This window comes from Aotus nancymaae, unplaced genomic scaffold (genome assembly GCF_030222135.1).
Source record: "Aotus nancymaae isolate 86718 unplaced genomic scaffold, 86718_ANA_hifiasm-v0.15.2.pri h1tg000108l, whole genome shotgun sequence".
NCBI lineage: Eukaryota > Metazoa > Chordata > Mammalia > Primates > Aotidae > Aotus > Aotus nancymaae.
Window position 1 is genome coordinate 16,634,438 of NW_026988523.1, and position 14,395 is coordinate 16,648,832.

The 14,395-nt window shown below is 40.7% G+C and overlaps 1 protein-coding gene across 2 annotated transcripts in view; it reads left to right on the forward strand.

Annotated features, from left to right (window-relative positions):
• Positions 1–14,395, forward strand: part of CUNH1orf21 (chromosome unknown C1orf21 homolog) — a 237,903-nt gene that overhangs the window by 80,534 nt on the left and 142,974 nt on the right. For both annotated transcript variants that reach the window (XM_021668072.2, XM_021668071.2), the window contains one exon: positions 13,377–13,596. In XM_021668072.2, the coding sequence (XP_021523747.1) occupies positions 13,503–13,596 (94 nt within the window). In that variant the 5' untranslated portion in view covers positions 13,377–13,502. The remainder of the gene's footprint in view (positions 1–13,376; positions 13,597–14,395) is intronic.

The window sequence follows — 14,395 nt, forward strand, 5'->3', positions numbered from 1 at the left end:
TGGGCTGGGTTGGACTGAGATGGAAAAATAACCACAGACAATTGCAGACATGTAGCAACATGGATAGGTGAGGAATGGCCCACATAGACACACACATGACAGTAGAGAAGAGGAAGATCTGAGTGCCTGGAGCAAGGTTTCCTAGATGTGATAAGACTTGTTCTGGACTCTGAAGGTTGGGTAGAATTTGAATAACAGACAGAGATTAATGGGGAGGGCTTTCTATTTAAGGGGAAGACTAAGCAGAGGCAACTAGGGTTAGAATAGGAAAGTACATAGCAGAGTTTGTAGCTAGAGACTAGACTGGCAGGAGCAAGATGCCTATAGAAAGCTAGATGGCATCGGAAATAGGGATGGAAAGCCTTGAGTTCCAAAAGGTGCTAAAACTTTGTGTTGCAGGCATTCATTTATTTTTTATTTATTGAGCACATGTTCCGAGCTAAGCCCTATTAGTAGCTGGTGATATACCACAGGGGACAAGAAACATGTCTGTGCCTCTCAAGGAGTTTGCATTCCTTGCTTATGTACCTAGTAGACAGGTAATTAGGAAGTAAGAATATCCTGCACTATGATGAGAGCTATGAAGGGATAATTATGGGGCACGCTGGGGCTTTGGGGGAAGAACAGCTTACCTAGACCTTACATTATCAAGGCAAAGGTGAAAAAGGAGAGCCTTCTAGGCAGGGTGGTGGCACATGCTGCCTGCAGGTGGCAGGTGCAGAAGACAAAGACAGCCCCCTGCTCATGATTTTCAAGAGGATTTGTTGAGTCTGCCTGACAGGGCACCTGGCATAGCAAGAGGGACACATAAAGGAGATGGTTTCTGCCCTCAAAGCACTTCGTATCTATTTAGAGAGAGATGTTTAAGAAATATGAAATAGTTGACTCTCAAAGTAAGAGTTTAGGAAAGACAGCACATTGAAGGAAGGCATGGAATGGTGTATAGACTTCCTCCTGGAAAAATATAGCTTAAGCAGAAATGGAGAAGTAGGACTATGAACAGAATACTGAGGAAGAGGGGTAACCTTTGAGGCTCATTGACATGATGAAGAGGTTGCTACCTTGGAGCAGTAGGAAGAGGCAATGGCAGGTCAGCAGGGCTGGGTCCTGGGGGACCCCTAGTAAGTTGTCTACACTCTGCCTCAGTTCTCTCTTTCTTTCTCTCTCTCTCTGTCTGTCTATCTCTTTTAAATAGAGAAGGGATCTTGCCATGTTGCCCAGGCTGATCATGACCTCCTGGCCTCAAGTGATCCTCCTGCTTCAGCCTCCCAAAGGGATGGGATAACAGGAATGAGCCACCATGCCCAGCCAGTTTTCTAGCTTGTAAAATTAGGACCCTTGACCTCAGTCATGTCTAGGTCGAAAGTCCAGGTGTATCTTAGACCTTGCCCTAAAGGCATTAGTGAATAATGGAGGATTTGGGATCAGAGGAAGGACCCAACAGAATTTGTGCTTTAAGAATGCTAATTTGTTTTTCTCTTAGAAAATGAATGTGATAATTTATGAGAAGTAAAATTTTTTACTGAGATTTTTAATCATATTCTGATGCATAGAAAACTGCCAGTAGGTTCATCCTGATTTCCATTGGACACGATTATGTGAGGTTTTTTCTCTCTCAAAAAAGCTAAAGCAAAAATCTAGGCATAGAAAAAGCTGATTAATAATAAGTGAGAGGTTTTGGGGCTTGGTCCAGAAAATGATCTACAAATTTAGATTTTAATTTAGATTCTAAAAATTCTTTTAAATTTTCAGAGAGATCTTGGAATTAGAAAATGCATGTCTTTTATTTTTATAGCCTGTTTCTGGGTTGGTAATGGCAGTGATGTCACAGAGGTGATGGGCTATCATCCCAGATCCAGAAAAAATACGCAGTTTGCCAGCTGTACCTTTGTCATAGGCGCGAATGTGACCACCACAGCTGGGCCATCCACTGGAGGGCTCACAGAGACAGACAGCTGGGGCAAGGGTCTCCTTAGAATAGAGTGTGATCAGATCCTCAATTTATCCTGTTGCTGCTTTATACTTTTTTCTGATGAAAGAGCGTTTCATCAAGTCACACCTTTAGTGCTCTATTCAGATAAAAACTTCAGATTTTCATGTCTCAGACTAGAAGTAGACATGATGTGCTGGAGACTGTTAACACCGAGAGGCATTGGCTGATACATCTTGACGCGGCACTGCCGTCTCCTGGTGGTCGGCCTCAGGCGTGTTCTTCCTGCCCGTGTTGGCCACTTCTGCTGAGCTTGTCACTGTGGTCTCTTCCCTAAGTACATTTTGCTGAACAGGTAGGAAAGAACACCATGTTCACTAATGATGCTATTTCAAATGGAGAACATTGGCTGATTTAAAATAATTGTTTTAGAATAGGCTGCAATTTTTGGTAAAGGTCATGTGTGAGGTCATAATAGCTCTTAACCTGTAACCCTGTGTGTTCTTTAATAGCTTTTCAGTGGCTGAAGAAGGGCATCAAGGTTAAGGAAGAGCCACTTGCCCTCACCTTTATGTTTTGTTATGTCCAACCCCATTAAACATCCTGGAAATGATGGTAGGTACAGTCGAAAGACTCTTCAGTCCAGAGTCATGAGCAAGCTCGTCAAGGGCAGTAGAATGCTGGTGCGTGAGAAGGGAGAGGCCATCACTCAGCTGCCTTTGTGTTCCCCTCCTGGGTTTCTTTTCTCAGTTGCCTGCTTTTTGTTTTCTTTTAGTGGATGATTGCACAGAATGTGTTTTTGGCCAAGTGCTACAAAATCGATGAAGTTCCCAGAAGTCTCCTGCATTTCTGGAGAGCAATATGAGAACTGAGGTGTCTTTTTCTTAAATGTGGTAGGTTAAAGGAGCATTGATTTGTGCTACCTGAAAACAATCTTTATAATTTCAATTTGTTTGGTCCTCTAGGGACATCACCCTTAACTAGTTCTTTGTTATGGCAAACTAATCAAAGATTTAAGTTTAAGCAAAAACATCCATACAAACAAAAACCTTGATTTATTTTCAAATGGGCAAGATTAGAAGTACTGCTAAATATCTCTAGATTCTATATGAAAGTGAGGAAACAGACGTTAGAGCCTAGCTATCTTACCCATTTTGGAATCTCTGGCCCCTAGTGGAATGTTGAGGACTAAGCACGTTCCCCAAAAATGATTGTTGAAATAAATAAATAGCACAATTTTCTAGGGCAGATTAGGGCCAATCATACAAGTGCTAATAGCTTTCAAAATTCTATTATACTGGTATGATGTTACATATTACTCCTTTTCTGTCTTTTTAGGGAGTATATACCAAACATAATTTAAAATTCTTTGTGATGGCCCAGATAAACATTTTTAAATTTAATTATTGGTGATGAACTAAAGAAGTCATTGTCGATGCAGGTGACCCAGGACATGGGGCTGAGAAGGTACTCCCTTCCTTAAAAGCCACCGGATCTCTTTGTGAAAAGGAGTTTCTAAGAGAATTCATTCATTCAAGATTCCATGCAGACCTGCTATGAGCCTGACATTGTGCCGGAGGGAATACAAAAAGGAACAATGAGGAGATTGGTCACGGCCTTGGAAACCCGCCTGGTGAAGGAGACAGACACATAAAAGTGTAATAGTTGGAAGATGTGAGCTACATGCTCATTGAGGCTGTGATGAAGCATGAGAGAGCTCCCTGACCTTGACTTGTCTATATCTAGCCTTTGCCTTTAGAGCCCTGGGATGTGGCACACAGAGGCTGACCTCCCTATCCCAGCACAGCAGAGACTCCTGGCCCTTCTCAGGGCTGTCTGTGCAGGTGCTACCCAGGGAGCACGTACTTCTCCTGCTGCAGAGCTGCTCTCTCCTGCTTTCTGTCTGTGTCCAGTCTGCCCGTTTATGTTTGGTACAATTCCTAAAAACCGCCAAGCTGCCAAAATTAACCTTTCATCATTCTTTCCCATCTCTTCTTTCTGGTTTCTTTTGCCCCTGCCTCTCTCATCTTAGAGTTCATTACCATGCCATTACATAATAACGATGACAGTGATGGTAATGACAATAGCTATCTCATTGATTGCTTACTATGTGCCAGGTGCTGTCCCAAACACTTTGCATAGATCATCTCATTTACCCCTTTCAAAATTCGTGAAGTCATATATCATTTTATAAATCAGGACCCAAAGCACTGTGAAGTAAGTAATTTATCCAGAGATATATAACATTGTTCCCTCCATCAGTCACAAAAATCACAAAATATTGGGTATAGTCTTTTCATCTTTAGAACTTTTATGGGGTGTGTGTGTGTGTGTGTGTGTGTGTGTGTGTGTGTGTGAAAGAGAGAGACAGAGAGAAAGAAAGAGACAAAGAGACTAAGTCCTTCCCCCAAAAAGAATGTTTACTTTCTGTGTTTTTAGGGAACTTCCCGATCTTGAGCTGTTCTAGACGGAGCTTAGTGGTTACAGAAGGCAGACTTTCAGATAGTCAAGGCTTTCCTCTAGAGAGGCTTATTTCAGTGAGCAGCTCTCTGTCTAGCAGGATAGAAGGAGGTTTTCTGAATCATTAGATCATCTCAAACTCTCTTCAGACCTGAAATAATGTGGCCCGAGGCAGAGCACAAGGAGAGAAGGATCTTAGATCACAGTTTACATCAGTCTCTCATGGATGATTTTATTTATTTTATTAAGAAGCGGGAAAAAGGAAGAAGGAGGTTATTTTGGAAGGGAAGAGGGATATGTATTTAGATTTTAAGGGAAACAGTTTTTCAATTTGTAGGATTCACATCTTTTCAAAGTATTATAATACTACATTACTTTATTAAAATGATCGACAATTCCAAAAATATTAAATATATTTGTACTCAAATATCAATAATAAAGTACTCAGAATGTGGATAGGCTTTTTTGTTTTTTAAAAAACCGCAATTCTTGGCTGAGCACGGTGGCTCATGCCTGTAATCCCAGCACTTTGGGAGCCTGAGGCAGGCGGATCACCGAGGTCAGGAGTTTGAGACCAGCCTGGCCAACATGGTAAAACCTCATTTCTACTAAAAATACAAAAATTAGCCAGGTGTGGTGGCTCACACCTGTCATCCCAGCTACTCAGGAGGCTGAGGCAGGAGAATCGCTTGAACTCAGGAGGCAGAGATATAGTGAGCCAAGATTGTGCCACCCCACTCAAGCCTGGGCAGCACGGCAAGATGCTATCTAAAAAAAAAAAAGCTATTCTCAAATTTGCTTCTAATGATTAGCCTAGAAAATTCATGATCTTTCCTGTGTTTGTTGTGTTTCTTTTCATCTACCTCAGTAACGAGCTTAGGGCTGAGATACAAGTCATGCTAGCAGTAAACTTAGGGATTGAACTGGATTGAAAATGTGGAATACACTAGATTTGTGTAGAAGTTGAGGCTTTGCAATTCAATGAAGAAAACACATGTGCTTTTCAGATGTGTGCATGGGCCAAGAGATCAGTGGCATTAACTCTTTCTTGTCATCTGGCACCATGAAAGTAAACTGCAGGTTTCTGAGAGATTAATCCAGCTACAGTTCTCTGTTGTAATTCATGGTGCCAGGGAGGATCAGCAGCTCAGACTGATAGGACATCTGTTTCACTCCCCATCAGCAAATGCTTACGGAGGGTCTGCTACGAGTAGCACATTTTGCTGTGTGATCCTACATCCCTTGGTGCATAAAATAAAGCTGGGGCAAGCACTAATTTAATTAGCTTGAAATATCTTCTGACTCTCACGAGTGTCTCTGATTCTTTGTTTCCTTGCAATGTACATAAGGCATCGGGATTCTATTTTACTGTATTATGTATATGATCAGTTAGCCCTGGCTGGATACTCGTCCTCCAAGGGCAGGAATCCTATCTGCTTCTTACAATATGTTTCAACAATATGTTTCAATGCTTAGGATGTTCTTCTGTGGCCATTCCGGGAGGATCAGATTTAATTCTCTTTGATTAAAATCAAACTGTGCTTTTTAGTTATTCATACTTGTTCTACATTCACTTTTGTGTCTTTTTAAAAATCTCTCCTTTCCATCTGTTTTCTCTCATTTTCATTCACTTTGTGTTTTTTAAAAAATCTCTCCTTTGCATCTGTTTTCTCTCATTTTCTCTGTCTATTTCTGGTTGTCGGTAGCCTGAGTGTGCTTGGGTTAGGTCAGCCAAGTTGCCTGCTGTAGGGGCCCTCTGGGCAAGCTGATTTTACTCGGTGCTCATGCAAAGCCGCACGTCTGACTGGAAGTGTCCTCCACCTGGCATAACAGAGTGCACACAGAATATTACCTTGCACGTATAAGTGCTCTTTCAAAGCATTTTCTTATCTACTTAGATTTGAAAAACAGTCCAAAAAAAGAGGGAAAGCAGGTGCTGCTATTATTAATTTTAAGATACTAACAAGGAAATCACACGGGTTTGTTCTAAGTGACCAGGGGAACGAGCAGCACAGCTGTCAAGAAATTCTAGTCACAGCTGTCTTTCTGTAAAAACAGTGGTGCAGAGGTCCCCCATGACACAGGCTGAAGACCTCTGTCAATACCTTTGGTATTCTGGGTCTTAGAAATGGAAGAAGAGGGCCAGGCGTGGTGGCTCATGCCTGAAATCCCAGCACTTTGGGAGGCTGAGATGGGAAGTTCACTTGGGGTTAGGAGTGTGAGAACAGCCTGGCCAACATAGTGAAATCACATCTCTACTAAAAGCATAAAAATTAGCCAGGCATGGTGACATGCACCTGTAATCCCAGCTACTAGGGAGGCTGAGGCAAGAGAATCACTTGAGTCCAGGAGGCAGAGGTTGCAGTGAGCCGAGATTACGCCACTGCACTCCAGCCTGGGCAACAGAGCAAGACTCTTTCTCAAAAAAAAAAAAAAAAAAAAAAAAGGAACAAGAAAGAAAACTCAGTGTCCAGGAATATCTGCCATTGCCCTTGAGCAGTGAGGAGCGAATCTAGAAGCAGCATAGGTCTTCTGCATGGGTCCACACAGCTGTGGATGTGTGACTTTAACCAGGAGCTGGCATTTTCCTCTCTTGCCTTCTCAGAAGTAGTGTCAGCCATGTGTGAGCTCATATGAACATACATAAGTAACACAGAGGAGTTTTCTGGTGCAGGAGAAAGGTGTAACACTCTTAAATCCTTAGCTGAAGAACAATTATTGCACTAACTTTTTCTAACCAGCTCCATAAGAAACACTGTTAAAATAAATTTCGTTCATTAAAGGCAAGATAGAGAAGAATAGGGGAGCTAAACTTTATTTTTCCAGCATATACAGAGTTGAAATCAACCTTATTAGGCCAAAACATCATTGGTAACCATCCGAAGACCTTCTGGGGCTTCCTGAAAATGTTGAGGTTTCAGACTTGCAAGTGTATCCTAATTGAGTCAGTACCTAAAACAGAGTGTAAATAAATTGAATGTAGGTAAGACATGGCATTTTTGTAAGTGGTCATTTCATCCTTCATGTCACTACTTGGACGTATGTTGAGGTAGATCATAGAGTCTGAGTAAGAGGCTGAGAGACAGGAATCCCCGTTGTGGTCCTGAGGCAGGTGTGTGGCAGCTGGGACCAGAGCTCGGTCTTCCACACTGTCTCCACTTGCCACCTCTTCTTGTCTCCCCACCTTACTGCCTGAATCTAGCAGAAATGTGTCCTGTTGCATAAGGACTTATTGTGGTTATGTTTCTGAGAAACAGCTCTGTAGAATTACTATATGTGGACATAAGAGTAAACTCTTTGGAGTTAATAGCATATTGTCCATTGTCATGCCATCAGATGAGTGTGAGGTGAGGAATGAATATGTTCTGTGATGCCAGCGTTTGCTGCCTAACAGAAGGCTTGACTTTTCTAGATTATTCTCATGTCAAATGTGACATCTCTTTGTGTATTATTTTTAACATCACAATGAAAAGTGAAATGGTGTTAACAGTAGCCCAAGGATGCCAAAGCTTCAAGATTAGAAATCACTTTTAAGTTGCCTTTCTTCTTCTCCCCTCGGTGGGCTGCTGTATTAACACTTATTATAGTGAAGCCGAGCAGATGGGCAAACAGACTGATTAGTTTATATATATATAATATAAAATATAATATATATATTATATATTTTTATATAATAAATTATATATATATATATTTTTTCCTTTATGGAGCTTAGATGTTAGCTTTTTCTTCAATAAAAGAAAGGAGTTTTTAGGTGTTGCCTTGTCTCGATTTGCCTTTTTAATCAGAAGAAGAAAGGGGGCACTTTGCTCCTGATCTATTAATAATGTGGCTGTATCCTTTACTTAATGGCTGACTTGATAGCTCTGTGTGCCTGTTGCAATCAGAATTTGATTTCTCTCCAGTCCTCCAAGCCTCATGTTCTTTTTGGCCTAGAATTTCTGTATGGAATGTATCACTTTTAATTCATATTTTAGAAGTGCCTTTCTTGACAAGGAATTTTTCTACAATATTTTTGCCTTTTGTATCCAGAATGAAAAAGTCCATGACTAATTAGTTGAAAGTGAAATTACACATGATGTTGTGTAAATAGAAATATTTTCCTGTAGCCTTTTTTTAAAGAAAAGATCAAATACCTCTGATTTTTCTCCAAAGCAGATTTTGCTTAAATTCTTTCCCAATTATTTAAAAGTAGGTTTTTTTATGAAACCATGTTTCTAGTTAAAAAAAAAAACTAAGATAATGAAAAGAGCCATCTTATAATCTTTCCTTGTAAAAGGACAAAGGTATTGCATGTGTGTAATATGTGATACATATTCATACAAAAGTAATGGATCTACTTGTGTGGAGAGAAGAACTTCCTCATGTTGTAGTGTGAAGCATTCTGGAACAGTAGTTTCCCTTCTGATATCTGAAGTGCCTTGAGGTATGGTCTAAGGAGAGGAAGGATGAACATGCATGGTTACACATTTTTAAATTTTTTAAAAATTTCAATTGGGTTTACAAATTTGTTGATCATTTTATCAAAAGCAGGAAACATGTCCCATAAAGATGGCATTAAATTAGGCTAGCTCATGGTATCATGGATTGCGCTTCTCATTATATAAGGCAGGATAATGTAGACATACAACCATTTGGGGAGGGGGTTTATACCATGGGTGGGGCAGTTAATCGGACCTCATGTTTTTAGAGGTGCCTGATGATCCTATGACATAGATCATTTGAAGAAAAATCATCCTCAGTGGGTCCCAGTTTTAGAAGATTCCATCAAACATCAAAGGGATGCTTCGATTTAATTCTCACACTGTGATCTGTGACTTCAGAAATAACATGCTGGTAATGACAATATGTGACAACCAGAGTCCCAGAGCTGCTCCTGGTTGTGGTCTCTGCATGCTTGTTTGCACCGTCAGACTTACCTCTAAGTGCTGTGGTTTCAGAAGGGTAAATGATAGAGCATGTGGGGTTAGGAGAGAAAAGCTAAGCAAAGCTAATGAAAAAATGGAAGCTAAAAAAACTACTGGAGTTTATGTGAAGGATAGTATAAACCGAAGGGAACCTCTTTTGAGCAGATGATTCTAGCAGTCTTTAAGGATAGGTTTTTGAAGGTCTGCTCTGCGTGAGGTCTCAGTTGGATTGAGAGTAAGTGAAGTAATTTTCAGTAGAAGTGAAACTTGACATTACATTAGGCTATAAAAGAGATGCAGATCAGGGGTATTTTAATCCTGTTTCTTTAGCTATGGTCAGGTCTCTAACCTGACATTTCTTGACACACTCCATTCCAAAGCTGGGTCAAACGCCTGTGAGCTGAACTCTGTTGTCATGCTACATTTAAGCTGCAATAGCTGTACATCACTGCTGCAAAACTGGTCTTCCTAATTGTCTCTTTTTCTGTTCATTCTTATTCTATAGGGATAGAGAATAAGACCGTAGCTTGCCTTGTTTGCCACTATTTGCCCAATACCTACCAAACACGTATCTGTCACTTAATATTTTAAAATCAGAATCTGTTGATTAAATGAATGAATAATTGGACAAGTGTTTATGTGCAGAATCCAAATGACATAGTAAAAAACTTTCTTCAGTGATCTGTGATTATCTTTATGAATTAGAGATCTTTTGCCCCTCAAATGACTTTATAATTATCACCTTCAAGTGGGTAAATTGCTAAAATATATTCCTGATGAGGTTCTGAAACTTGGTAACATCGCTCTTAGATTTGAATTACTGCTGTAAAATATGTAGCATGTATGTTTCAGAAACAAAATTTACATTTATTTATAATTTGGTGAGAACTCATGTTGAGCTATAGTGCTTTAAGATATGTGTAGCTAAATGGCAACTTCTTGAGTCATCAATTAAATTGAGTGTAAATCATGTCTAATCTGCTTGTTAACCTGCCCCCCTCCCCCCAATGCTTGAATAACAGAGATGTCCTTTAAAAAAAAGTCATTCTTCTGTGTTTTATTTTTGTTAGCCTTCTGCAGTGTATTTGATTTCAAATAATATCCACCTTTAAAATTCAAATAAATTTTTTTGATGCAAACACATCTTTTAAAACATGGAAGAAACACCACTCAATGCTTTTCCAGAGTAGCAAAGGATAAGTCATGTCTTCGATTCCTCCCTTCACTTCTTGGGTAGCATAAGGGACTGTAGACAAGAAATTGGAAAAGCAAGAGAACTCTCAAAGTGGATGATTCTTAAGTTGTCTCTTAATTTTCAGTGTACTCTGATTTTGTTAGTATTGCCCCCTCTCTCCTGTTTGTACTTAGTTTATTCTGAAGAGGTGGCAGGGAGGCTACCTAGGTTCCCCTTCTCACTTCGATCATTCCTATGTATGTGTAAGTATGAAGTCTTTTTCCCACACTCCCTTTTTGAACAGTAAGGAATCATGTCTGGGAGCCCGCACCTGTGACCTTACATGATGATGCTGGGGATGAGGAAGCAGGGGGATGGATGCTGCCCCTGAGAAGGTGCTGGCTGGGAATCCAAAACAGCAGCACCAGCAGCAGCAGTAACAACAACAGCAAAAGCAGAAGCAGCAGCAGCAGCATCGGCCACAGCAACAGAAACCGCGACTCTAGCAGCCTCCGGGTTAGAGAGAGGACTCTTCTCTTCTCCCACCTTTGCAACTGAACCCCTTGTCCTCTCCCTCCTGTCTAACATTTCAGTGATGTTTCTTCAAAAACTGACAGGATGACAGAATGGACCTCTACAAAACTAATTTAGTAGTTTCTCACAGTGTGCTCTAACTTGGATCAGAAAGACTACCTATGGTCTACCACATCCTATAGTTTATCTTTATTCAGTTGAATTAAGGTAGCAAGGCCTTCTGCAGGCCTGTCACAAAGCATTAGCGGTGCAGTCCTCTGCCCTACCCCCCCCCACCCCCACCTGACCCCTCTGAAATGAGCACACACAAATAGGCCATGCTCTTCCACATCCTAGTGTCTTAGCTCAGGCTGTTCCTTGCAGCTGAATAATGCTACCATCCTTTCAGCCTGGTAAATTTCTACCAAACCTTTGACACCCTACAAAAAAATACTACTTCCCACCTCTGCACAGTCATAATCTGCTTTTTTGAATTCTGCATTGCCATAGATTCATGTGAAACTTCAGTCAGAGCTCGTATTACACTGTATTGCCTGCAATTTTTAAAATGTCAGCATCTCTTCTCCATAAGGCCCCTGCACTCGATATACCAGTATGAATAGGCCATCCAATAGAGATACTGTAGCCTTAAAGACATTACTGCTAAATAATGGAATCGGTGTGTGTCTGTGTGTGTGTCTCTGTGCGTGTGTCTCTGTGCGTGTCTCTGTGTCTGTGTCTGTCTCTGTGTGTGTGTGTGTCTGTGTGTGTGTGTCTGTGTGTGTGTGTGTGTGTCTCCACAGGCCTGGATTTCATATAGTTTTGAGATGAATATCTGTTAACATGAAGTTACATAAAGTATGGGGAGGATATAAGCATTAGCCATCTAGGAGAAAACCTTCCTGGTTTGTAGAACTTTACCAACCAACTCTACCACTCCCTGTTAATAATTTAACATAACCAGTGATAGAGAATAGTTTGAAGAATTATATGAGAAATGACTAATGTCACAGTCATTGTCAATATTTATTGCAATTTGTATTTGCTTGGCTTAATTCAAGATCATTGCCTTTATATCTAAGTTCATTTATTAAATTGATTATGCTAATCTGAAAAATTCTCCTTGCTGAGATTTTATGTTTAAATTATTAAATTTCTATATCCAGAGATGTCCTTAGTGCTTTAGCAAGGAGGGTTTAGGAGCTCTAATCTTCTTGGTAGAGAAAGCATATAGCTACTGTGCAGTAGCGCTGTCTGTGAGACTTGAGAAACTTCTACTGTTCATGGGCGGGGGGCAGTGGGATGTGGGCGCTGATGAAGATTAAAAGAGGCTTGTTGCTTTCTTTGTTCTGCCAGGACTGTGAGGAGGTAAGGGCCATATTAAAGTGAGAGGGGTGGAAACAAAGGAACGTGTAGGAGAGATGTTTCAAAGGAAACATTTACAAGACTGGAATAAGTCATCTATAGTCCTGGAGTGGATGGGTTAGGATGATAAAAGAATAAAACAAAAATGAGCAAGTTGAGCATAGCAAACATTCAGAATTTGAGCAGTCACCTTGAGTGGGGCAGGGAAAGGTAAAGTCACTTAAGTCAACTTGAAGATTATGTCCTTTGCGGTGTATCTGTAAATACTCTTTAAGCCTTTATGAGAGATCAGTAGAGGCACGAAGTTTACGCCAAAAGCTTGACAACTGCTCCGTGGCTTTTCTTCATATTTCGACATCTTCTTCCCAATCCTTAAAACATTTGGCTAACTAAGCAGAAACTGGACAAAAGTAAACTTAAGACCTTGCCTCATCTCCTTGCTTTGTCTGCAAAGCAGTGTCATCTCAGGTAAAATAAAATACTGAATTATTTACAGCCTTAACCAGAAATGTATATCCTGTGTTTCAGTCTGAGGAGGATGGCTACCTTCTCCTGGCAAAATTTGAGGAGCTAGAAGGACTGGGCTAAAGGGTAGGATGAGGAAGATGAAGAGCTTTTCTCAGCCTCCTGAACTAGGTGGATCTCGAGAGTGTGCTTTCCTTCCTCGAAGGTTTTTGAGATTTCAGAACATTAGTTAACCTGCAAGTACTTTAAGAGTATGTGTGGCAAGCAGAAGTGCTCAAGTATGTATTTGAATAAATGCGTATTTTTGGTATCTCCTCAAAAAGTTCACTCCTCGGCCACGTGTTGTATAGGGACGTGCCTTCCCATCTTGCTTTCTGAGTGGGAAATCAGGTGAGAACAGGCCACGCTGCACGTGGTTCTTCCGTGCCCACCACAGCACCAGGGCAATGGGTGGGTCTGTGCAGGACTTCTCGTGTACTGCAGGGCACAGCACAGCAAGAGCCTGAGGCTTGCGTTTCGCTGCAGTCACCGCCCGTTCTAATCTAGCTTTCTTTTCTTGCAGGTGCACATATCTTGACCAACACAGCAGCAAGGTGGATTTTCTTTGTGTTTAAAGAAAAAAACAATGTCCTCGTGTCTGTAGAGATGATTTGCAGTTCAGCCCGGCTGAAGCTGACCGAATGAGACTATGGGCTGTGCCTCCGCCAAGCATGTTGCTACTGTTCAAAATGAAGAGGAGGCCCAGAAAGGGAAAAACTACCAGAATGGAGATGTGTTTGGCGGTGAGTCCTACCAAACTTGACTTTTGACCCGTTGTTTCTAGGCGTCTCACTATTTTATTGACACATAATATTTGTACATATTTATGGGATACTTGTGATGTTTTGTTACATGCCTAGAATGTGTCATGATCAAGTCAGAGTATTTACGGTATCTATCACCTGGAGCATTTATCATTTCTACGTGTTGAGAACATTTCAAAACCTCTCTTTGAGATATTTGGAAATATACAGTATGTTATTTTTAACTATAGTCACCCTACTCTGTTATGGAACATTAGATCTTATTCTAAGCCTTTCACTTTTGTGACAGTGAATAATTACAGCGATTATTGGGTTATACAGTCTGAGGTGAAGGCATGATGAGACCCAGTGGAAATCAGTGTGGATCTTTACATTGGATCATCTTCATCGTAATTTATACAAAGTGGTCTTTGAGGAGGAACATGGAGGTTTTTTTTGCAGGAGCTAGCATTTCAATCAAGCTTCAAAAAACCAGCAGAATTTAAATTGGTACATGGGACAGTAGCCGTGGGGTGTCCTGGTAGAGGAGAACTCTGGGACTAAAAACAGAAGTCCAAAAGTAGAGTGAGTAAGGATTTATAAACGAGGGAGTGAGTTGTTTTTTAAAAGTGTAATAGAGAATGAATTATACATTTTCAGATTTAAAATAAAAATACAATGAATTTAATCATCTTTTAACCTCTCTGTTGAATCAGAATGACTTTAGGATATCTAGTGCAAAGGCCACAAATTGGCAACCCATGGCTACATCTGGTCTGCAAATACATTTTTTGCAACA